This window comes from Camelus ferus, chromosome 23, assembly GCF_009834535.1.
Source record: "Camelus ferus isolate YT-003-E chromosome 23, BCGSAC_Cfer_1.0, whole genome shotgun sequence".
Classification (NCBI taxonomy): Eukaryota; Metazoa; Chordata; class Mammalia; order Artiodactyla; family Camelidae; genus Camelus; species Camelus ferus.
Window position 1 is genome coordinate 20,174,630 of NC_045718.1, and position 26,626 is coordinate 20,201,255.

At 47.6% G+C, this 26,626-nt stretch overlaps 1 protein-coding gene across 1 annotated transcript in view; it reads right to left on the minus strand.

The window, feature by feature from the left end:
• The window catches only part of KCNH1 (potassium voltage-gated channel subfamily H member 1), a 337,422-nt gene that overhangs the window by 61,619 nt on the left and 249,177 nt on the right, over window positions 1-26,626 (minus strand). Inside the window, 2 exon segments of the mRNA XM_032466400.1 lie at window positions 17,822-17,932; window positions 17,934-18,019. Of these exon segments, the coding sequence (XP_032322291.1) occupies window positions 17,822-17,932; window positions 17,934-18,019 (197 nt within the window).

The following is a 26,626-nucleotide window of genomic DNA, read 5'->3' on the forward strand; positions in this document are numbered from 1 at the left end:
CTTATCCCGTGATCTCCACTCCCTTCATGCCCAACCTTGACCATTAAAAACAAAACAAAACAAACACCTCACACTCAATGTGCCTCACTGACAGCCACTTTTAAAAGATCAGCAAGAGAAAGAAATCCTTGGTTCACAGAGCACTTATTAAGCAACTACTATGTATAGAAGTAGGCATATAATCCCCCAAACGTAATCCCTGCCCTGAAATCCTCAGATTTGTTTTAGAGACAGCACAGTGCCTAGCACAGGGCCGCCCATTAGGGAGAAACTCATTACTGAGGAACGGTAATAAAAAGAACCAACCTGGAGATCGTCACACTAAATGAAGTAAGCCAGAAAGGGAAAGAAAGACACCATATGACACCACTCATATGAGGAATCTTAAAAAACGACACAAATGAACTTATTTACAAAACAGAAACAGACTCACAGACAGAAAACCAACTATGATTACCAGGGGGAAAGGGAGCAATAAAGGGACATACTAGGAGTTTAAAATTTGCAGACACTAACTACTATATATAAAACAGACAAACAAGGTCCTGCTGTACAGCACAGGGAATTATATCCAATATTTCATAATAGCCTATAATGAAAAAGAATATGAAAAAGAATATATACATATAAATGAATCACTACGCTGTACACCAGAAAGTAACACATTGTAAATCAATTATACTTCAATAACAAAATAATTTTTAAAAACCTGAATCTGTGATTGGATTTTTTAAAAGTATCCAGTACCCCATTAAAAAAAGGAAAAAAAAAGAACAAAGATAAAATGTTATGGTACTTATAAACTCCATAATCATAATTCTATCAAAACATATTTCCCCCTGGGGTGGGGGTGACTCCTGAGGCCAAGATCAACAAGCCCAAGGCCTTCCAGGGCAGATCCAAGCCCTTGTACCAAAGACCCTCCTGGTACATCTGGTATTCTGAGGTGCCTTATGGGGACCTGTCCCCCATCCCTGGCTGGGTTTCCACATGGAGCTTGTCACCCCAAGGCCTCCCCGCACTAAAGCCCTCCACCGCTTTCTGCACAGCCACAGGACTGAAGCCCTGGCCCTGCTCTATGTGCTGGCACTGCCCCGGCTTCAGCCTCCCGACGTTTCCCCTTCACAGGCTCTGCTCAGCCTGTGCTTGCTCTGCTTTGGCCTCCTCGCTCTGCCCCAGACTGAATTCTCCCTCTGGTTCTACCGCTTTCAGCCGTCAGGTCTTGCCTGGCCCTGGAGCCTCAGCCCTTGACACCCTCCAGTCTCCCGTCCCACTCAAATGCCACCAGGGTTCCCACCAGGTTCACTCAGCCGCTCGAGAAGAACCCAAATAGGACAGGCCTCCAGCTCAGCTGGCTGAGCGGGACAGTTCCCCACTGTAACCTCAGAGCACAGGCAGGCGCACCGCCTGCCCACAGAGAGGCAGACGGGATGCAGGGTACCAGGAGCATCTTCATCTGGGCTTTTAAGTAAGCAGGGATAGTAACGGATGGGCAGGTTTTTACTAGGGGAGAAGGTACCTGGCATGGGGAAACCCCGCCAGCAGAGAAAAGACAGCATGGGCGGTACTGAAAGCAACCTCACGAAGTTATGGCAAGGATCAAATGAGATAAAATACGTCAAAGTAAAGTGGGGCGCAGATGTCACAAGTGCGTGTGCACGCACACACAGACGTGCACTCTCGATAAGAGTTCGAAGCAGCAGGTCACCCCAACCATCGCTTCAGCAGACTCAGCCACAGGGAAGACATCCCAGGGCAGCAGCAAGCAGCTTCTGAGGGGCTCGTCTGGGCACAGAGGGAAAATCAGATGCAGCTCTGGGTCTGGTGGAAACCGAGCCAGGAATGAGGCTCAGGAATTTAACCTCTCCTCCAAAATCTTGTTTTGCAAGCCAAGTCATGGGAAAGGCATCATGGTCTTCTAATTGTACTGAAAAATCTCTTAAGCTGTAGGTGGTGCCTTTTTTATCCTATTCACAGCCAGGTCAGGATGGGATTATGTGGAATCAAAGGATAAAGATGGGAATTATAAGTCAAGTAGGGACAGGTGGTAGGAGATGTGCCAAGACTTCAGAGACCTCCTCCCAGCATTGCCTGGCTTAGGACATTTGTATCTGTGCTCTCCAGAGCAGTCAGGGTGGGCAGATACCCTTAGCATCCAAGTTTGGTAAGGTTGGTAAAAATATTAGAGTTTACCTAACTTTCTCATTTTATAATTAGTGAAACTGAGGTTAAAGACTTGCCATAATGATAAACTTGGGGCAGAGCACAAGTCCTGACAACTAGTCCAGGGCACCAGGTACCCTCCCCAAGAGGTCATGCTCCATGCAGTCACTAGGCGCCCCCAGAGGAAGAATGATGGAGGCAGTGAGAGCTGGCAGGAAAGCGCTTCCTGGGCAGAGTTTTATGGAGGCGGCATCTCTGTGGTGGCTCTAGAGGTGGGAGGGTTCTGTCTGGGATCCAATCCTCCTGGGCCCTCTTTGGTGTGATAAAGGCAGGGAATTGGGAGGAGGAAGGAGAGGAGGAAGGAGAAGGGGAAGGTTGCCTGGGAAGGTCAGCTACGTGGATCAGGTTAGAGTTTGGGCTGAGGTGGAGCAGAAGAGAGAGCCAGTGAGGAGGCTGTTGAGCTTCTGGAAAATTCAGAAGTCACACTGATGAGATGCATTTGGGGGAAGCCTTGGGAGGGCTGTGCAGGGCCAGGGCCAGGGCCAGACACTCACCTGCAGGTGAGGAAAGCCGTTTCAGTACCCACATGACAAATGACTAGAGAAAGATAGAGGCTGATAACCAATTCAATTCAAAGAGACGTTCAGCAACAGTCAGGAAGGGTGAGTGTGGAGCAGGGCGACCAGTCGGCTGGGGACTGAGGAGTTTCTCAAGATGTGGAGCTTTCAGTGCTGAAACCAGAATTGTTCCAGGCAAATTGAGATAGTTTGTCCCCCTGGGGGAGGGGCCTGGCCTGGCCTGAGGGTGCCCGTTGGAGACAGGGCAAAGAGAAGGCTGGCTAGGAACATGGGGCAAGCTTTAAACTTGAACCACAAAGGGTGCGTGGCAATTTAGTTGTGATTCTAGTTGCTTAAATTATTGTCTACTAAGCGCCAAGCACTGGATGAAGGAATGCAAGGAATAAAAATATAAGGCCCCAGATCCAGAGGAAAAAATTATGCTTAATCATACATGAAACCAAGAGTGACATCTCCCCCAAAGGACAAACAAAACAGGGTAAAAAGACAAATTAGAGAAGAGAGAGGTCCTAGCTGGATGCAGACTGAGGGAGGAAATAGGAAGAATGTGAGCTGGGTTTTGAAAGCTGGTTAGGGTTTTGCAGGGAGGAGGTGAGGTAGGATGGGGGACATCCCAAGGTGGAAGTAAGTACACAGCAGGTTCTGTGACCGTCGTGCGGTGGGGCGGGGCGTCAGACCACAGCATGGAGACTGAGTCTGCGCAGCAGCTGGAGCACAAGTCCACATGAGACCCTGGGTCTGGACTTTACCCCAAGGAACCATCAAAGGGTTTAGAACAAGAAAATGACAGAGATCAGAGCTAGACTATCAGCAATGGACTGTTCTGCGCCATCTGCAGGGAATGGGAGTCCATACCCTCTCGGGTGTTACGTACCCCGTCTCACAACCTTTACCAACAGCCAGGTCTCTCTGATGTCTAACATCGAGCTCTTCTCTGTGATCTCGATGCTTTCCGTGCTTTGTAACTCTCTGTGTCAAACAGAGTTCCATGGGGTTCAAAGCAGATACTACTCAAGAGGAAGCAAAGGAAAATGACATTTTACTCTGAGACTCAAAGGATTAACCAAATACTTGGACTTCATTCCAAAAAACATCCAGGAGAAGAAACACCACTTACAGAAGAATATTCTTTAGAAGAAAAACAATTCCTGTGCTAGAAAGGTACTCAAGGGGAAGCTGGAAGAGGAGGAGAGGGGAGCAGAGGAGGGGGAAGGGTTAGAGAAGGAAGGACGAGGAGACAAAAGCATAGGAAGAGGAAGAAGAAAGGGAAGAGGAGAAAGAGGAAAGGGAGGTGTCCTGAGTTAAACTGCATCCCGCCAGATACATCCAAGTCCTTGATCCCAGCACCTGGGAATGTGATCTTATTTGGAAATAGTGTCTTGGTAGATGTAATCAATCTCAGGATCTCCAGATGTGATCATCCTGGATTTCAGGTGGGCCCTGAATCCAATGACTGGTGTCTTTATAAGAAAAAGGAGAGGGAGCTTTGACATCCAGAGGCAAGGGACAAAGGCCATGTGCATTCAGAGGCAGAGATGGAAGTTAAGCTCCCACAAGCCAAGGAATGCCAGGGGCCACCACAAGCTGGAAGAGGGCAGGACGGATTCTCCCCCGGAGTCTTCAGAGGGAGTGTGGCCCTGCCAACTTGATTTTGGACCTCTGGGCTCCAGAAGTATGAGAGAATACGTTTCTGTTGTTTTAAGCCACCCGGTGTGCAATAGCCTGTTCCAGCAGCCACCGCAGGAAACACACACACCTAGAGATGCCCCATGTGAGGTGGTGGGGAGACACCAGGGTACCATCCTCAAGAAGCTTCTGGTCTGATGATTTTCCTTCCCCCTAGGGAGCTCCAACTGATGAGGGAAACCTGACACTGCTGGGCCATACAGCACGTGTGTGAAGAATAGAAAAGACATGCAAGTAAAGTGGAAACTGAGTTGGAGTCCAGATGCCACTGATAGCCCAGGACAGCCGGAGGCCAGGCTCCGTGAGGGGGGAGGGCAGCATGTTCCCAGGACATTTGTTCTCTGGCTCAGGCCAGGGCCTTGGATGCAGGCTTCCCACTGTTTCAATGGAGAAGCGTCTTTTGCCTCCTGAACCAAAGCCTCAAGATCATAAATAACCCACAGTAAAGCCACTGGGGGGTTGCACGCATGAATTATTTGTAAATGCTATGAAGGGTCCTGCACCCAGAGCACATTCCATACATGGTTCCTCTTCTCCCCAGGCCCTCCCCCACCCCTGTTCTCAGCCCATTTTTTTTAGGGGGGAAGTTATTAGATTTATTTATTTTTAATGGAGGTACTGGGGATTGAACCCAGGACCCTGTGCATGCTAAGCACAAGCTCTGCCACTGAGCTCTACCCTTCCCCTTCTCAGCCCATTATAATTACGCAGGATTTGGGGCTCAAGCCAAGTGGCCCCAAATGGGGACATTTACCCTCCACAAACTGTACACATGGACAACTATCAACTGACTACCATGTGGCACATGACAGGGGTTTTGGGCTTACAGATGTCAAGCTAATCTTTACCTCTGAGGCAAAGGAAGAAAAAAAGACTTCCCTCAGCCAGCAAAGCAGACCCCACAACACCAGCTGGTGGAGGAACAAGATGCTTGGGGTGACTGGATCCAGTGAATGGCTGGTGGATTATCCTCTTCTCCCTGGCTGCCTCCTTCAGGACAAGTCATTGACAGGAAGAAATGTTGTATGCATGCATGCACACACATGAATACACACACACACACACACACACACACACACACACACACACACACACACACACGGCAGCAGCAACACCGCTGGCAGACAGACCAGTCCACGGGGAAGCCTGCAAACCCCCAGCTGTGGCTATGAGAAGGGCATGTGTGCACACGTGCAAATGGTGCCCAGCTCTGCAGGAGACAGTAGCCAAAGCACATGCAGGGACAAAGGGGCAGCTGCTTAGGCTCTGGCCCCCTGTGTGGCCCCTGAGCACACGGAGCCATCACCAGCAGCAGCAGAGGGGGGAGGAGGAAGTACAGAGCATGCGGCACAGGGTGCAGCTGTGCCGTCAGGTGAGTTGGGGCTGGTGGACATGGACAGGCTCCTGGAAGTGACTGATTACAGATTCCAAGGAGCTTTGTCACTGGGACCACAGATAATTAGGAGCTGCCTCCAGCATCAGTCAACAAGCCTTGAGCTAAAAGCAACCCTGTTCAAGTTCTAACCTGAGGGAAACGTCAGAATGGACTTAGGAGGCATTTAAACAGAAAGCCTAGGATGAAAACCTGGGCAGCTTCCCAGTCCCCTCAGCACGCAGCACAACAGTGAAACAAAGCCACTCTGCTGCTGGATCCATCTGGCCTTGAGGCAGAAGGACTGGGAAGATTGAATTTGGCGTGCTAGCTCTGCCCTGGGTTTTTCTTCCAGCCCAGCGCATAGTTGGGGTTAGCAAAGGCATCTGCCTCCCTGTGTGAGGGTTCAGCTGTGCAGAGCAGGGACTAGGTTCCTCTCTTCAGTAAATAATATTTGCAAAGTCTGCTCATCCTCCTGAAATTCTCCAGATACAGGTTTATTTCTCAGTCTCCTTTCTTTGGCTTAGCCCAAGTCTTTCCCTTGACCCTCACCATCCTAGGGCCAAAGAAAACAGCTTCCACTCCGAGCAAATTTTCTGAGTCCTCCCCCAGAGCCAAGTGAAAACCGAATAGACAAGATGTCAGAGAAAACGGCACCTTCACACCACCTGAGACTTATCATTTTATCATCTTTTTTCATGAAATCAAATTAAATCACATTTCTGTGGCAAGATTCCTCCAAGAGCCTGAGAGCAGGACTTTAGGGAAGGAAAGGCGTCCAGTTTACTGTGCGGCCTGCTGCTAGTGACGGAGCCCTCGGTAGTGTACTTTGTCAGGATTCAGCATTTTAAAAATTGAGATATAACTGACACGTACTACTCTATTAGTTTTGAGTGGACAGCATAATGATTCAGTATTTGTACATACTGTGAAATGATCACCACTTAAGTCTAGTTAATATCGGTCACCCAGGATTTTTAGTATTTATGCCATTTCCTAACTCTCTCTGCAGGTGTTCTCCTCTTTTTCCATGTCATCCTCCCCACTCCCCATCATCTGCCATAGGATTTGTCCCAGGCCCAGGGAAGCCCCTCTCCCTGCTTCAGGCCCTGGGACCAGCTTCACTTCTCTGTTCATCCAGTTGGTTTCAGACATCCAACGTGGCTACGGTGCACTACCATACATCACCAACAGGAGGCGCCAAATGTATGACGTACTCCAGCCTGAGGAGCACAGGATTTTCAGTGTGATAATACAAACAAGCGTCCTTTTAAAAATTCATACTCTGTGAACCAGAAGCTATTTTCACGTCTGGTGTAAGCATTTGCGAGGAGTGTGCCAGGAAATACAGGAGAACCCAGGAGCCATCTGCAAACAGATCTCGGAATACAAAGGCACCACCCTCGGCATGCTGCCCACAGCAAGGGGCTTTCTGAAAAATAAATCTATCATGGAAAATATGCGGCTCTTGCTACTATAGGCAGGTCCAGGGAGAGTCAGGTGGACGTAAAAGCCTAGAAAGTAAGAGGTTTGAGGAGCTCCTGGGTCCCTCCAACGTTGCCAAGTACAGAAGAGACAGCAAGCTCACTCTGGCCCCCTGAGGGCATCACATCCTGGTCCAGGCTGAGCCAGTTCTCCTTGCAGCCTCTGCACACTTCCAGAAAAGGCAACTCCTGAAGCCTCCCTAGCCTCTAAGTCTGGGATAAATTCCCTTTCCAAGTCTTCAGGCGACCTCCTTTTAGGTAAACCCAGGTGGGTGAGAAGCAAGAAAAAAACTGGGAGGGTGAGGAAAGTGACTAGTGGTTCCTGCAATAGGCCTTCTCTTCTCAGATTCTTACCAATGCGTGACGCAGGTTCCCTGTTTTCCCATCAACCACGCAAAGACACCTTCCTGATTAAGTACCAGCCATTTAACTGGCCATCTTTGTGCCCTGTCCACCATGATGCAGAGGGGTACAAGTGCCCTCCACAGGGAGTACAGCTGCCTTCCATGAGACACAGGAGTGCCCACAAAGGACTGGGTTTCTCTCCCAGCCAGGTACCTTCCCTGCCCACCTCCATCAAGATCCAGCTCAAAAGTTATCCCCTCAAAGCCTTTGCTAACTTCTCCTGGGCTAGTAGAGCCCCGAGACTCATACCTCTCACAACGGTCGGGATAAACTGCAGTTCTGGATGTCCCTGCCACAGACCATCACGAGGCTTTTCTGCCACCTCCACGGTACCAGAGCTGACGCACAGGCCAAAGGGGACAGAATCCGTCAGTGGATTGTGCGACTTATCTGGATCTCTTCCCCATTCTCTAAACAGACAGTAAACATTCAAATGCCATCAGCAATAACAGGGTCCTGCTGTACAGCACAGGGAACCATATTCAACCCCTTGTAATGGCCTATAACGAACAAGACTGTGAAAAGAAATATACACATGTACAAAGGAATCACTATGCTATACACCAGAAAATAACACAACACTGTAAATCAACTATACTTCAATTAAAAAAAGAAAAGTAATTGGCTAGAGGATCAGCCCTATGTAAGCTTATGACCTAGGCAGGAAAAAAAAAGCCATCAGCCATCCTCCAGTCCTGCGGGGCCTCGACGAGGCCCAGATGCCCTGAGGTGACAGCTCTCTAATGGAATGACACAGGAGACCCGGAGGGTGTGCCGCTGTCTCCAAAGCCATCGTGTGGCTGATAGGCTCCTCCAGGGAACTGGGGGTGCAGGAGCCAGGGCTGCTATCCCTGGATCTGGGACGTGGGGTCCATGTTTGAGGTTGAGGGGAGCACATAAGCAAGAATGTGGTCTTGGCAACTGCCAGACTTGGGCTCCAATTCTAGCTCCAATTAGCTTACTGGATCTGGAACAAATTACTTAACCTAACTGGGCCTCAGTTTACTCAGCACATGAGATAATAATGCATATAAAGGCTTTGGCATGTACTTGGCTGGAAGACATTCAATAAATGGAGTGTGATTATTATCACTATCGTATGCTGGCATCAGTGGTTGAGAGACCTCTATATCTAGGACCTGGGGAAGAAAAAAGGGGAAAGGTGTGGGGTATAGGGGCAAAGCTTCAGAGGGAGAAAAAGGAATGGTGTCTCCACAGATATTACCTTCCAGTCAAGGCTTCAAAAATCTACAGCAGTAACAAGAGAAAGGCACACGCTCAGTAAGGTGGTGGACTTACATGTTCATTGGTTGGTTGGCTGGTCCATTTGTTCATTTACTCATTCATTCATTCACTTATTCATTCATTCATTCAATTATTGAATGCTTACTTTGTACCAAGCTCTATGAAAACTGATCAGGACAGAGGTGAGTTAGGCAGACAAAGCTCAGCCCTTAAGGAGCTTCTACTTAGCAATAAGACACACAGTTTAGAGTTAACTGGAAACATAATTGAAAGTATAGTGAGGTGACCAGTGCGTATTGAATCATCTACACCTGAGAGACTGAAGAGAAGCTATACGGAGTCAGGGCCCCATTGTGGATTCGCTCTAGAAGATTAAGTTAAGTAAGGGCAGGACAAGACCATTAAGTGACACCAGGAACAAGTAAATGACAAACAACAAAGTTTGCAGTGAGAAGCACCAAAACTGGGTGGCCCCATGACACACATTATACTAGAAAACCATCTGCATGAACATCTGGGCTGGGACAGACTATGCATGTGAGCTCCTGATGTAGGCATTCCACGTTCCCCTGGAGGGACTGAACTAACATTTGCCTCCATTAATCTAACATCTCAGAAGGGAGTGACCTGATAACAGGCAGCCTAGGTTCAAATCCTGATGCTCCACTTACTAAAAGCTAGGGGCTAGGACAAAAACCGCCATGACTCACTGGCTAAATTTGTAAGGACATGCCCATAGCCTAAGAGCAAGATTTTAAGAGTAGGAGGAGCATTTCAATGGGAACAAAGGAAGCACAGACACATGGCAGGTGAGGTAGGGACATGAAATTGGACTCAGCCAATTAAATAACCAGAGAGTGACTTGCAAGGAGGGGCTCTGAGGCCAGGGAGAAAACATGTCTCAGCAGCCTTCTATTAACACAGGTGCTGCCAAGTGCTCTATGATAACACAAGGCTGGCTGTTCACTAGAAAATGAGTGGGCCCCTGGGGGGAGGTGAGGGTGAGCTGAGGATGTTCAGCAGGCAGGGAGACTCCGCTAGCAATCTTGGTTTGGGATTTTACTGAGGACTCAGTGATGAGACTCCCTCTGCTGAGTCTCCTTGGTATCTCAATGTTTCACAGACAAGGCCTGTCCATTCTGCAGGTCACTGACCATCTGAGCCAGAAGAGAGATTAAAGATCATCCAGTCCCATGGAAACAACCTAAATATCCATCAACAGATGACTGGATAAAGAAGTTGTGGTATATTTATATAATGGAATACTACTCAGCCATAAAAAAGAATAAAATAATGCCATTTGCAGCAACATGGATGGATCTGGAATATTGTCATACTAAGTGAAATAAGCCAGAAAGAGAAAGAAAAATACCACATGATATGTATGTGGAATCTAAAAAAAAAAAAAGACACAAATTTATTTACAAAACAGAAACGGACTCACAGACATAAGAGAACAAACTTGTGGTTACCAGGGGGCAAAGGGAACTTTGAAATTTGCAGATACTAACTAGTATATATAAAATAGATGAACAAGGTCCTACTGAATAGCGTGGGGAACTATATTCAATACCTTGTAGTAACCTATAATGAAAAAAATATGAAAAGGAATATATGTATACGTATGACTGAAACATTATGCTGTACACCAGAAATTGACACAACCTCGTAAACCGACTACATTTCAATAAAAAAAAGATCATGCAGTCCCTATTTCCTAAAAATGTTCTGCAAAACACCAGCTCTGACAGATCTATTATCTATTAAAGTAGATAATAGATATTCATTGGCATAATTTGAAAAAGTGTTTAGGGCCAAATAAAAGTGAGAGATGCTGGACTCAACATCTGAGACATCAGGAAGCCAACCTGCTCAGCTGGGGACTGAGCCTGAGTCTGGGACTCATCGGCCCCTGACTATTTATCAGTCAACCACAACACTTCTAAGAAAAGATTAGGAAAGTACATTACTGTCCAAAGGACTGTATTGGCCTCACACTCCTCTGAAGTAGGCCAGAGCCTTTCCATCTTGAGGTAATACACGGTGTGACCGGAAAACAAGGTTGATAAGGGTTAAGGTTAATTACAACTCCCCCCCACCTCTTTCAGCTTGGGCTCTTCCATTCCCTCCATCCTTCTGTCCCGGAGGAAATCAGATCCATGAGGAGTCCAGCAGCACCATTCCTGACCAAACCTCACTGATAAATCACTGGTTCTCTGGTACTTGAGGGGTCCAGGCACAGATTTTGGAATCATCTGTCTGGGAAACTTCTAGGGGTTAAAAATTCAGCCCTGACTCCCCTTTTAAAACTTTAAGCACCTGAGGGGTTCTCTGCATTTTCAGAATAGCTCAACTCAGCAATAAGAATAATGATAAGAACACATACACTGAGAACTTGCTACCTCAAAGTACCCTTCTAAGGTACTACTACTGCTCCTGTATTGTCAGTGAATGAATTAGGGCCCAGAGAGGTTGGGTACTGGCCCAAGATCACTAAGGAGAGCCAGGGTTGGAACCTAAGGACCCTTGACTTGAGTCTACATTTTTAACCACCACTACCTACTGCCTCCATATGATTGTTCTGTGAGCCAAAGGATTACAGCCCCTGCTCTCCTTCTTTGCTCTGCCCCCTCCATTCCTACAGATAATGGAAGGGAACTGTCTCGACTGTGCACCTGCTACACGTAAGGCACTGCGCCTGGCACTCGAGCATCCTTCCCACAGCATAGCCTTTGTAGTATGAATCCACAGAAGAGGAATAGTTGTACTTGTTCAAACTCCCCTCTAGCCACATCCACCTCTCCAGGTAACAAGTGGCTGAGCCCAGATGTGAAGGTCTAGCTTTACAGCCCACACTTATTGCAGCTCGTCACTGCTTCCTTGGAAACGGCCAGATATTGCCTGACCAGCTGCAGTTTAAGCTCATTTATACATAACAAAGCATGAAGCACTTTCGTCATCTCTCACCCCCAGGATCACGTGGGGTTCTGCTATGTTTTGGGGGGGTACTAGGGAGGATCCCTGAAAATTCATGGAAGTCCACACAGGTCCCTAACATCACTCCTGATCCTCTTGAGGAAAAAAAAACAAAAGGACTTGGCTTTGATTTATATTCTGTTGTCTGAAAGAATTATGGTCTTATCACTCACAGCATCTGGCCCCTTCCCCACCCCTAATTCCAACACCCTGATTTTAAACTTATCTTTATAGCTTGACAGTCTAATAGATGACTTTAATTCCACCGAAGCCCTCACTGTGGAGGAATGACAAGGAAAATATGGGCTACGTAGAGATTGTTTAAAAAACTCAGTGATTCAGTGAGGTAGGGGGGCGTTTCTAAACACCCGGCTTTGCTGTCTTCCCATCTTACCAACCTTCCACAAGAATTTGTTCGGGGAGAAAACTTAAAGGCTTTCCAATGCCACTTATAAGCAGAGCTCTCTCCAAGCCCCCAGGGCTTTGATCTCTTCTCCAGAATAAAATGCCCTTTGGTGAAAGTGGGCCGGAAATGTACATGTAGTATTCAAGACAGTTCACTATGGCAACCTTGGTTTTAGAAAACGGGCTTCAGGAGGCTCCTGCTTTGAAACCACCAGTAACTATAGTCCCAGCTCCCTCCCGGACTCACTGGGTTGGGACCTTACTGAGCTAAGAAAAATCCATCCTGGAACAAATTACTATAGGCAAACATGATGCAAAACATACTCCAAAACACAACAATATTGGCTTTAGAAATAAAGCCTCATATACAGAGAATGAGAACCACCCTGCTAATTACCTACATGCCAATTATCCCATGTACTGACTGCTGTTAATTACCTAATTGCTTGTCTGCTGTACATCATTTAATTGCAGGCATTTCCTCTACTGTCCTAACGGTGAGTCAAAGGACTGATCACCTAGCCAGCATCCAGGAAGTAAGACCTCATCTCTGGTTGTAAGGAGACTAGAGCCCAAGTGAAACACTGATTCAAGAAAGCGTCTGGTTAACAACGGAGGGGAGCAAAGCATGAACTCAGAACCTCTTAGATTGAAGGTGGAAGGAGAGGACAGGCGGTGGAGAAAAGAAGGGAACAAATATTTAGTGAGTGGTTCCCACAGGCACTATGTCATTTTTTTTTTTAACATATGTGATCTTCTCAAGAAACTTAGTTATTAGGAGGGACTTTAATTAGACCCTTTTCACAGATGAGGAAACTGAGGCTTAGAATAGTTCAGTACTTTACACAAGGGCAGAAAGCCACACCAGGGTTCAAATCCAGGTCCTTAAGTCCAAAGCGGGAACTCTTCTTCACAGTACTAACATCATGGCCAGGCTGACCTGCTGCCCAGGCAAGCCTCGCCAGCACACTCAGCAACAGTGCGGCTGTCACTCGGAGGGGAAAACACTTCTCAAAGTGTTTGGGACCAGACTGTGGTGTACTGTACAGTTTTCTGAGTGTTCTGCAGGAGACCAGAGGCTGTTGGAGATACTTTGGAGACAATCTCTGCCACCTCTGTGGCATCGGGGAGAAAGCAGAAGCCAAAGAATACCATTATGGGAAAAACGGAGAACCATACTTACAGGAGACCCACCAGAGGGTGCCGTGCTGCTTACTAGGGTCAGGGACACATGCGGCTTTAGGAATCTACCACTTATTAGCTGGGTGGGTGACCTTGGAAAAGTGATTCTCTTTTCCATGGGGAGGTTTATGCCCTTGAGAAATGGAGCTGATCCTATAATGTCATGAGGCTGTTCTGAGGATTTAATAAGCTGACATAAACACACGCTGACACTGACGTATCTGGAGCTCGTAATAATATTACTATTCACTGTGTGCAAAGCTCTGATTGCCTATAGGAAAATGCCCAGAGAATCTGGCACCCTAGAAAGCCGAGGGTCTGGGATGAGGAAGGTGCCCCTTCACCTTCTTTTCATGGACAACTACATGCCATCTCCCCCAGAAGAAAGAAGGAGGCTGAACTTTCCTCTTGGCAAAATACTCATGCCCTGGTAACTAAGATGTCAGAACAACCTAATTTTTCCCTCCAAGAATGGAACTGGCCAAAAAAATGGGTGAGTACTGGCCTCTCCATGGACAGGAGCTAAACGGACAGTGAGGTCATAGCAGTTGGCCCCTTCTTTGCTGCAGAGAACCCTGGGGTAACACCCCCCAACAGAGCATCCTGCAGGGCGAGTATCCTGTATTTGCAAAGGCAGAAGCACAAGAGAAGAAAGAATAGGGTGTCAAGTGGACAAAACAAAATAATAATACGATTTAATATCCTGTCTGTAGGAGTTTTGCAAGTTTCATCTTATTTAATGCTCGCAATTATCCTACAAGGTGGACCATTTTCCACATCCCCATTTTCTGCATGAGAAAGCACTGAGAGCTTGCAGAAGCACCAAGTGACAGAGCAGGATGCAGACTGAGGGCTCATCTGGCTCAGAGCCCGCAGGCAAGGAAAACCAAAGGTCCAAGTACTGGATTGACCTTCAGGTTCCACCTCCTTCATCCTTGCCCTTGACCTCAGGTGTCATTGGAGGAAATAGAGGAAGGTAACAGATCCTTCCTGAGTTAGGTCCCAGGAGCAGTCCTGGGGGCTGGGCGGTGCTCATATGCATGGGTTTAGGGATAATGGGGTGAAGCTTGGAGTACAGAGGCCAGGGTCAGTCGTGAAGCTGTGAGAAGCAGGAAGAGGTTGGTCAATGAGTTGTTTCCGGCTCCAATTCTTTCTTTATCAATCCAACTCTATGATCTCTCTATAAAATGTCGCATTTATGAAATGAGGGTGGTGGGGAAATGGAAGAGAGACTGGATGGTCATTGGGGCCCCTTCCAGTGCAGAATCCTTGCTGTGCACTGGAGGAGAGCTTCAAGACCAAACAACTCCCCAAACAGATGTCAAAGGCACTGTGTTCTCAGCAATCTTTGCAAATAACGTGCTCGATTCTGCCAAGATAGAAACAGCCACAAGAATACACTTCACTTTGCCAGAAAAAAAATAGCTACAAGAATGATTCATGCATGTAATGTTCCCATCTTCTATGCCCTGTGTGACGAGGAATTAATTCTCAGAAGGACACAATGAGAGATGACAATGAACATCCCAAAATGACAAGCCTCTTTTTTTTTTTTCCAAGAAAAAGAATGGCTATCTCTTTATATAAAGGATCTCACTAAAATTCTCTTGGATCCATGCCAGACTCACAGCATTTGAGACTGGAAAGACATCTGAAGGTCAACTGATTTGACTCTCCACTGGTGTCGAAGTCCCCTCCACAATGTCTCTGCAGGCTTTCTGGGGGGGAACGCCTAAGTGTCTTCAGGGCAAGAAACCAGATGCCACTCAGAGCTGCCTACTGCATTCACTGGGCAGCGCTGATCTTTTCCAAGGTCTTTCTTACACTTTGGTTCTTCCTCTGCACCTTTGGCCACACAGACCATGCCTAATGCTCCTTCACAACAGCCCTTCAAATATGTGGCCCCTGAGGCTTCTCTTCTGCAGAGCTGTCAATCATTCTGCACTTAGAAAAGCAATCTGACCGCTGGCCCGCTGTTGTTGTCCTTGTTTTTTAAGACAGGTTTACTCGACCCACAGTTATTCCAAGATGATCACTCCACCAAATAACCCAAACTGCACTTTTTTTCAACCTACATGATTGGCAACACTGAAAGCTGACTGTAATCAACATGCTTTGATAAAAAGGAATAAGTCAAAAAATAGACTTTGAGAGAATCCACTTGGCTAAAAGCATCACCAGCAGGCATTCCATGTTCCCAGATAAACCAGGAAGAACTGTGAATGTGTGTTTCTCCCCCACAGCACCTTCCCCACTGGCATTTAAATGGCCAGCTTTCAAATGACAGAACCATACAAGTCATCCAGCCACAATCTCCCATTTTAGGATGTGGAAACTGAGGCACAGAGATCCCATCTCTTGCTCCCTGCCATCGCCAGATGTTTTTAATTCCCTGTACTGCATTAGGCATGGGGGACACCAGGGCACCAAGCCCTTGCCTTCCCAGGCCTCTGAGCAGGGACTCACAAGGCCAGGCAATTCAAGGAATTTTAAATAGGCAGAAGCCTATTGTTGGGATAACCCAATGACAGGCGTTTGGAACTTTGTACAAAAAACTTGGAAGGCAAAAGGCTGTTTTGTTTCTCTGTGCCTTTACCCAAACTGCCCGTCCAACTGGAACACCTGCTCTGTCTCTTTGCTTGGCAAACTCATCCTTTAAGACTCAGCTCAGGTATTACCCCCCCCCCAACATTTTCTCCCTGGCCCCTCCTCTAGCCGCCTCCTCCTTTATGATCCCCGTGACATCTTGTACAAATCACACTCATTGCACTTCGCATCACGTACTGCACATACTCTTCCTTTGTGGGCCTTCTTTCTCAGACTTTAGGTTCCCAGAGTTAGGGAACTGAGAGCTATGCGGTTTTAAATGCCTTGTCTAGTTCTGCTGGCATGGACTGGGTCTGAGGAGCGAACAAATAAACATTTCAGCAGAATCTTAAGGGTTAACGGGAACCCTTCACACCCAGAAGGAGAGAAAGGAGCCCCAGGCTGAGAAAGCCCATGCAGAGACACAGCTCTGGTAGGGTCGGGGCCGTCTTCATGATGGGTCAGGGTGGCAGAGCAGGGCGTGGGAAGAGCGGCTGGCGTTGGGGTGCAGGGGTTACGCTCGGGCTGCAGATGTGAAAAACCACATAAGCCAAGCTGAAGTGTGTAGACACTGCTCTGTAGTTAGGGTGGCAGCAAAAAGTCCTCACAGAGGGGAGTGACATGGTTCAATTTGGTTTTAAGGTCACGCACATGGCCAAAGGGGGAAGCGCTGCACTGAGGAGCGACAGAAGACGGGAGGGTACGTTTGCAGACTACAGCTTGGTCCAGACACGGGCAGGCTTGGGATCAGGGGTGCTGTGGTCCCAGAGCTCAGGGAGAGCCCTGAGTGGGGAAGCAAAGTGCGGACTCAGGTTTGAGAGCTCAGGTGGAACCAACAGGATCTGATGAGTAAACTAAGGCACAGGAGATGGGAAAGAAGTATCAGTGATGATGGCAGGGTGGAACCCCGGGGCTATACTGCCGATGTTAACAGAGACAGGTACCATGAGAAGAGGAGCATTTTGGGGAGGGGGGAGAGCATGAGGCCATTTCTAGAAAGATTCCTATGACAGTTCCCTGGATGGTTTCTATAGGTCAAGAGCCACCTCCTTAACTAGAGGAGATAAATGAAATGCAAGAAAACCGGTCATGAAAACCTGGAGTACAAGACACATATTTCATTCCTCCCAGAGACAGATGGAGCAATTCTGATGAGGGTAAAAGAAACAAGTTCAGATGAGAAATCTTCTGGTTCTTAAAAACTACTACTCATTTCTCAGCCAGTTAAATTGGCAGTTGTATACAAAAGATTCCTCTAGGCAATCGGATTCCATCTCTTTCTTATTTTCTGGACACCACTGAATCCTTTTCATATCTTTAAAAAAAATTATTAATACCAGCTGGCTAACAGCCTCACACCATTTAGTGGGTCCTAGTTGCCAGGGAGAATTCAGTTTCCATCAACTAAGTCTTCCTATTCAGCCATTTTGCTGACTAACAACCTCATTTTTAACTCACCTGTTCAAAATACTAGACAGTCTAGATTTTACTGGAGAAAAGCCCACAGACACACTTGTGAACAAACCCCTTCTGCACCAGAATCAATCCACCTTTTCATCTAGCAACACCCCTCTCCCGTCTTACAGCAAAAGCTCCGAAGGGCAGGCAACGAACAGAACCTCTACAGAACCAACTGCTCCACTTAACTCAACAGCGAAAGGATTTTCCTGGCCCACACGATTATCCTAAGTGCACAGACACTGCTCTGGGTAGAAGGCAAAAGGAAGCCACTAACTTACCCTCTTCCTCAAGTTGTAGGTGAGAATGAGGTTCCGGGAGAAGGAATGGGAGAAGGCGGTGTAGAATTCCAGCACTTTCTGCAGGGCGTCCCGTTTGATCACATGCAGGTCAGCAGTAGGTCAAGGCCCGCACATTGGCACAGGACTGGGCGAGGGTGGCTTCCTTCCAGAACACATCTCCAAACACATCTCCTTTCCCTGAGGAGGGAAAGTGGTGATGAGTCAGGTGCCAGCCAGGAAGGGCCTGGCCACTACCGTCTACCAGAATGCTGCCCATTTGGCAGGCTACGGCTTGGGCTCAGAAAAGGCAAATTTGATTTTAATTTGCACCTTAACAACATGCAATTTAAGAAACTTTAAGTAGGGGGAGGGTATAGCTCAGTGGTAGAGGCGTGCTTAGCGTGCATGAGGTCCTGGGTTCAATCCTCAGTACCCCCATTAAAGTACATAAATAAATAAATAAAAACCTAATCACCTACCTGCCCCCACCACCAAAAAAAAACCCAAAAAACAAAAAACAAAAGTAAAGTTAAAAAAAGAAATTTTAAAAGACCATATGACACACGTCAAAGTATAACCAATGACTCTGGATCATTCGTGTTACCTCCTGAACATCCTCTCCAAAAGGGGGACCCTGTGTTATTCTCTGTCACCCCCAGTTTTCCAAAACACCAGCTATAACCTGTAACTGTACTATTTACTTGTTTTTTTGTCAGTCTCCCAACATGAGAGTCCCCACGTCTCAACCCTCCACTAACACAGTGTCTGGCACATAGTAGGAGTTTTCACACTATTTTCAGGCAAAGGAGAAGTGATGGAGGAAGGCAGGCTGTGGATCTGCATTAATGTGGCTGAGAGGTCAGCATGAGGCTGCTACGGGGAGGTGTGGGCTCTTCATCGGGAGCTGAAGAACTGAAGGTGTCTCCCCTGTTTAGAATGAGCTCCATGGAAGAAGTTCATACTCGACACTCTTTGTCCACTGCCCTGAGGTTTATGTTTGTGTGGTGCCTCATTCCTCAGTCTCTCTCCCATACCCCCTTCCATGCCCACCGCCTTGCCAAATGCCCTCCTGGTGGTATAAAAACACAAGCCCAATGTAAATGGCATGTCAGGGTCCTCTATGCAGCATTCCATGAGACTATATTTAACAAGTCAATAGAGCACTAATCCCATGTAGCTATATTCTGGGTCAAATTTCTATCAATCTCCTCTGCTTTTCACGCCTAGGATATTCTTCCTACCTTTCCCAGAGACTTAGTATTTTAACATACATCTAATGCAAAGCTTAATTCATTCCTGGCACAGCCTCTGGTTATAAACAGCTTGAAATGCTGTTTATCTCGTCTCCAAATTTTCAGTCCAGATAAACACACATTTGAATCCCCAGGGAGCCAGAGAGGAGTATTTGGGTGGAAGGAAACAACGCTACAAGGGTGAAAAATCAAGCTGACGATCCTCAAGAGAGCCGTCAGCCCGTGCACCCAGCTCAGCCACACGCCACAGCCAGGACCCAGGTACCCGTGACACCGTGTGACTGACAGGGCAACTGTTTTCCTAACACAGGCTAAGGAGGCAATTAGACTTTTAAGCACCTGGACAGGACTTGACCTTTTCTCAAACACCAGAAAGTGTCCCCTCTAAGTATATAAGGTGCTCCACAGGTACAGCCTTCTCTAAGCATCTCCATGACATAAACTGAAAAGCAAGTGCGCTGGACATGTTATTTCACAGTTCCCTACGTGTTTGTGAAATAAGGTGCAGTGCGAATTTACGAAGTTGGTTTACTGACTCAATATGAGTAGGCAACATGCTTGGGGTAGCTTTTAGGTAAATATGTCTTTAAAAATGTTAGTTAAATTCCCTTACCAGATGTTTTTCAAAATCTGTAATAGAAGCAGGCTAACTTTGGGCAGGGCCCAGGAGATGGGAACGTTTCTCTCCGTGAGATACCACCTGGCTCCCATGGAGACAGGCTCATTCAGTGTGTGCTCCGGAGCATGGAGTCCTCACCAGTTCGTTCCAGCATCCTATAATCTCTCTACACTGCACTGCATTGCCTCTCACGCCTCTCATATTTATGCAATCTGATTCTCCTGGAGGACACTCTTCTTCTGACATGGAGTATGGTACACAGTCAAAAAGTGGACCCTATCCATACACTGCAGCTTACATCAAGAGGCAAAGCCAAATTCCCCTTCCTTGAATCTGAACTTACTTTGGTCCCCTTGCCTTCATCAACAGAATGTGGCAGAAGTGACGGGCTTGGATTTCCAGGCAAGGTCCTAAGAAGCCTGGCAGCTTCTGTCTGGGTCTCTTGGAGCACTTACTCTGAGGATGCTCCCTCTTGGAACCCAGCCACCACGTTCTGAAAAGACCACACAAGAGGTCGCATGTAAGTGCCCTGGGGGACAGCCCACCTAACTTCTCAGCTGCCAGGCAGCCTCTGCCAGTCGTGTAAGCAAGCCCTCTTGGTCACTCAGCCTGGTTGAGCCTTCAGATGACTGCAGCCCCAGCCCACGCTGGCCTGCAACCACATGTGGGAAGTTCAGGGGAGAACCAACCAGCTGAGCCAAACAATCCACAAAATGATGAGAAAGAATACATTTCTTAAGCCACTACATTTAGGAGTGTTTGGTTAAGCAGAAGTAGATAACCAGAATACAGAGAATCATGAAATGCTAAGCTGAGAAACCCACGAGAAATTACTTAACAGTTTACCTAATGTTCCAGCTGAATGTCACCAATCATTGCAGCTCTGAACTGGCACTTCAGTCCCTTTTACAAGTTCCCCAGTCTCCTATCAGAATGAAATGCAGTACAACTAAGCCAACTATTGAGAGCAGACCACTGGTAATCTTGTCTGATTCTTACTAAGATGGCTTCATTTAAACAAAACCCAATATGTGAACATTATATTTCTCAAATGAACTGGGAGTAGTCTTTCTAATTATGAAAGAATCTATAAAGTAAAAGAATAGCTCCTCGTGTGTATTTAATGTATGAATTTATCTGTAAAAATTCAGTTTATAAATAACTCTTCAGGGGCATACCTATTTCATACAACAAAAGGCAACCATATTCTGGTTGAAATACACCAGGAAATAAATCAGTGCATCCTTAGAAATGACAGATTCCCACTGTGAGAAGTTTTCCAATCAGAGGTTTTGACAGAAACAATAAATGGAGACAGGTTCCTACTACAAAAAGTATTTCACGGTAAGACAATCATGATTAATCTGTAGGGTCTAGGAAGCCTCAGTGTTGTCATAACTTGGACCTGATTTTTCAACCCAAACTGAAAATCACACAATCTTTCTTCCTGTCAAGGCAACATTTTTGCTATAAATGATGTTAGTGAGATTTAAGAATCCCATGTCAGAGGACCTGTCAGATTCAAAACAAACCCAAGAGTACTCGGGCAAATGAGAAATGTATTTATGACGCACCGAACTTGGGAAAACCGTCAGGGACGCAGAGCATTTGGCAGGAGGCTTGTAAGTTACACACATTGCTGGAATAATGACTTTCCAGGTCAGGGTTACGAATCAGAGGCCAGGACAAGCCCTGCACCCACATTCATTTCTTGCTCCCTAGTCTGAAATGACTGTTCACTGGAGAACAAAAGGTACCCCAATGCACTCAGCCATCAAACTTCTTGAGGCAATTAACTTATTGATTTATTTATTACACTGAGGCGCTGGGGGCAGAATGCTCAGACCTAACATTCTAAGTTTCTAAAATACATTCTAAGTGGATGTTCTGAGCTGGGGGAAAAGAAAAAGGAAAAAAGGGGGGGGGGAAGCAAAAGCAAGGCATTCTGATTAAAACTCCAAGCAAACATCCTTGTGATAATTAATCCTCCTCCTCCTCCCACCCCAACTATATGCCTGTCTTTACTGCGCCTCCACTTTCGCAGTAGACAGAACTAACCCTCAGGGTACAACCACGGGGCTGAAGAACATTCACAAAACAGAGGTGGAAGTTGGGACACAGCGTTAAGGTGGCCCAGGGAGAAGGAAGAAACATCCGCACAGGACGAAACCAAGACTCTGCAGACAAGTTAGTGCAATGAGGGCAGAGGCTGGAACAGACACTCGAGGGGGCTGAAGCAGGGAGGAGGATGAGGGCGAGGAGGGTTAAGAGGGTGATAAGGGACAAGTCAAGAGGTGCTGGGACTGGGAACCCTGACAAGATCCGCAGCCTAACCGAATGTTCGAGTGGCAGGGAGCAATCTAGCTCTGAAATGGACAACTGCGTGTGGAACACTTGAGAAAAAGTCCTGTTTATTCAAAGAGAGGCTCTGACTGAGTTTGGGGGGTCCAGAGCAAAAATGAAATTTCCAGCTACTTCTCTCCGCCATTCCCTATGGTGTCATCTTACAAGGACCACTCATGGTGGTATCCCGGACTAAGCAAAACATAATCTTGCAGTTAAAGTCATCACATGCTGCTAAAATCCTCAGCCATGTCTAGGCCCACCCCAATCAGAAGCCATTCACTCATTCAGTCATTCATGCAACTCTTGGTAGGCACTGCTCTGGGGCTGAGGTGGAGCAGGGAGACAAAGCGCAAACTAGAGACTCGGGATTATAATGTGTCAGGGGCTGTGACGGGGGGAGTGCAGGAGGGGTACCTAGCTCAAGCTCAGGCTTTCAGAAGGTGTGGGGTCTGAGCTGAGATCTAAAGGTTGAGTCCCAGAGAACCAGCATAAAGATGTAACAAAGAGATGATTCCAAGGGGCGGGAATTGCATGTGCCAAGGCTCTGGGGCACAGAATACACTCTTTAGCAGGAATGAAAGCCATTCAGAAGCCTCTGGGTTACCCCGTGTTTGGGATTATCTGCTCCTTTACTTGCCTATAGAGATGAGTGTGTGGACAGTATGCTTTGCCGTCCTTCGAGGGAAAGTGCCTCGTCTCCTCATTCAGCCACAAACTCACCTAAGACCTGGGTTCACTACACTGTTGGGGACTCCATCCAGGGAGCAGAAACTGGTGCCAGAAACCCAGGATTTGATGAGGGCCAGACCCCTCAGCCCACCTGAGTGACTTAATTCCTCCTCTCTGGGGCATCAGGAAGTCTCTTGCCCTCAAGCCATTTCAGGTCTAGAGAGGACTTGTCATTCAGTGCACAGGATGGTGAGAGGTGACTGAGAGACTCTGGCGTAATCTAGTGAGGCCCTGGGGGAGCGCCGTCCTCTCTCTTGGCCTTTGGGATAAGTCTGCTTATGGGACACAGGAAAGGAGCTGGATTAATCTCTCCAGGCAAGCCCTGAGCCAACTGCGCACACCCACTGAGCTGGCTAGTGCAGGAGGGCCGTGGTGGGATGAGAAGGACATGATGGTTCTCAGACCTCCTGGATTCACAATACACGCTGGGCATGGGAAATTCAGGTCCTCAGCATCCTGTCTGAGACACAAAGAGAATTTGCCCAAATCCCTGCCCCCTGGCACTCCCCGCAGCACATTTAAGTACTCTATCAGCCACTCCCAGCACAGGCTTCAGGGCCAGACAAGCTGGCTTCAAGCTCAGGTGCACCCTGCTGGGGGCTTGAGTGGGCCCTGGCTGGCCTCTCCTCCGTTCTCTCTGCCTCCAGTCATGTTGGGGTTCTTAGACACCCTCCAAGGCCAGCTCCCATTTCATCTCAGGGCCTTCCCAGCCCTGCCTCGGACACTCCAGCCTGCTCCTTGGTCTTGGTAACTCCTGTCACACATCCAAACCTCCTCCCTGACCCCTTGGCGAGAGCAGCTCCCCACTGTGTGTGCCCTCGGCACTCTGGAAACACTCCTCATTTCTGTCATTGCTGCACACAGCAGGTGCTCAATGGTTGTTGGATGTGTAAATAAACCAAGGGCACTGGGCATCTTACTAAACCACTCCCGGTGTCAAGTTACTCAGCTGGAAAACGTTGGTAATAATGCCTACTCCGTAGGGCTGTTGTACAGTTTACAGGAAATAACATGACCAAAGCACCTAGCACTATGCTTGGCATCCAGTAGGTGCTCAATAAATAGTAGCCACAATGAAAGAAGAAATCCCTGTGATGGCCTTGTGAAGCCCACTCCACAGGGGTCATCAGCCCCATTTTAAAGAGTGACAGTGAAAGAGAATGTGACAATGAATGTACGTTCACGTATAACTGAAAATTTGTGCTCTACACTGGGATTTGACACAACATTGTAAAATGACTATAACTCAATAAAAAAGGGAAGGAAGGAAGGAAGGAAGGAGGGAAGGAAGGAAGGAAGGAGGGAAGGAGGGAGGGAGGGAAGGAGGGAAGGAGGGAAGGAGGGAGGGAAGGAGGGAGGGAAGGAGGGAGGGAAGGAGGGAAGGAGGGAGGGAGGGAGGGAGGGAGGGAAGGAAGGAAGGAAGGAAGGAAGGAAGGAAGGAAGGAAGGAAAGGAAGCTCCAGAGCGGTTCAAAACATGGCCCATGGCCGCCTGGGTTTCCCCACACCGCTGTGTGGCCTCCACCCTGGGAGAGGCTCCACGCTGCTCCCTGCGGGCTGTCCTCTGCGTCCCCTCCCTCAAACAGCTTCCTCTTCAAGGGTCAACATTTAGGGAGCTCAATCTTGGGCAGGCACCATGCTCGGTGATGGGAAAAAGGGTAAATCTGGACAGCTTTGAACTTCAGAAACCATGGCCTTGGGATCCACATGTTCCCCAGAACCGGTTCTCTCCTTTTGGGGAAATAGAATCCATGACCTCTAGCTGGGTGCAAAGATGACCAGAATAAAGACTTCACCACGGTGAAGTGTGGCCACTTGTCCGAGCTCTGGTTAAGGGGAGGGGTGCAGAGAAATGTGACCTGAGGTGACCTCTCAGGTCATGCTCCACCCTTCCTCTCTCCCCCAACCCCCCTGGCTGGAACAAGACGTGAGCTCTCTTAGACCACGAGGCCAAGGTGACAACCCAGTTAGGACGAAGCAACAGGCTAGAAGGAAGCTGAATGCCTGATGCCATGAAGTTGCCACCCCAGCCGTCTTAGACCTGGACAGCTAGCTACAATGAGACAAAAACAAGTTTCTGTCTTGTCTAAGCCTCTATTATTTTGGGTTTTTATTGGAGAGGCTGAACCTGTAACCTAGCCAATTCAGAGTCCACAGTCCAGTGGGGCAGCACAGTGTGTTGGGCTCTATGGGGGAGGAACAGACACACCTGCTCCAGGAAAACACCTGGGTTTCCACGTGTCTGAAGGACTGGGTAGTACATAACATGATGATGGAGGTTCCGGCAGCACATTCAGAGCAAAAGCTCCAGTGACGTGAGCTTAACAACTTGGTGGTACCCACCTGCCTTCCAGATCAGCCCTGACTGCAGAGCAGGGGGCCAGGATCTGCTGAGGAGTCACTGTGCGTCAGGCCAGGTGCCAGCCAGCGACGCGCTTCAGGCACCTGCTATGTACCTCACTCCAAAAGTGCTAAAGCCCAGCTTTCAAACTTATCCTGGAACACTCAACTCTCCCCCATGCATCAGTGGCTGTTTCCCTTGCATCGTCTGAGCCCATGGCAGGGAAGAATGGCAAGCAGGGTCCTGACACCTTGTAAATTTTGCCTCCTCTTCTCTGTAGTGAAGCCACAAAGCTCCTCTTGTTCTTACTGAAAAGAAAAAATGCTGCTGGCAGTCTGGGACTTCTGCTTCACCTGCTGCAGCTTAGAGACATGAGGATGTACATCAAAGACAGACAGACAGACAGACAGAGTGGAAATCTCATCAACTTGCCTTCCCTTCCAAGCCAGAAAGATTGACTCCTAGGAGTAAAGCTTTAGCTTTAAGTGCCAGATTGTATCGGGTTGTGTTGTGGTGTCGGGTGCTGAGCCAACATGTTTTATTGGATTTCTTTTGCCAACAAAGAAAGCGGGGACTGGAGATACTCAGGAGTCTGTGGCTCCGGGGGCAGGAGCACAGCTCACCCCATTTCTCCTTCTAGAAAAGTTTGGTCTCATGTTAGGTTTTGCAGGAAAGCTTGGAGTTATTCAAGAACCATTTGTTTTCTTTTCAAGTTGGTACCAAGGAGAGCAATTGCTCTGCTCGTCTGCAAACCATCTCTGTGTTAGGGATGGGACACTGATGTGGGTCAAATCCGGTCAATGAAACTCACACAAGAACTTGTAACGCCATACGTCAGGTCCGATATGAACTGCCTCTCACGCTCCCAGGCAGCTATTAGATCCAGAGGTGAGGTTACACTTCACTTCTGCCCACAATTCAATCCAGTTCAGCAATTCGGCCCAACCTATTACAGATCAGGCAGTGATGCAGTGATTAAGGGAGATCTAACAAGAGGTTTGAATCATCGCTACATACAAGGGACTTACACTGTAAGGAGTGTGTGTAACAATGAAGTTAAAACAAACAAAAATGTAATCCAAGGTATGTAGGAGGCTGACCTAGACAGGACTATGGAGATTACATAGAGAAAAAGGGAATGGAGCTGGCATTTTACAGTGAGGCAAGAGAATTTAGACATAGGAAAGAGCTGGACAATCCTTCCAAACAGCAAGGGGGAAAGTTGGATGGCTGGGAATGAAGAGAGCTGGTTTGGAATATGCTCTCCAAAGCCCCCACCACTGCCGCACCTGGTGAAATGCAATCCATCATGGTAGTCTCAGCTCAGATGTCACCTCTGTCAGGAAGCCTTTTTTGATTTCTCCTGGCTGGGCTGGATTAGATGCCTGTCTTATGATAAGTCTTGGCACTACATTATATAAGTGAAAGTGCATCTTCACTTGTCTGTCTCCCTGGTGAGACAGTTAGCTCTAGGCCAGGTGTGTTTATTGGGTTTACTGTTGTATCTCCAATTCCCAGT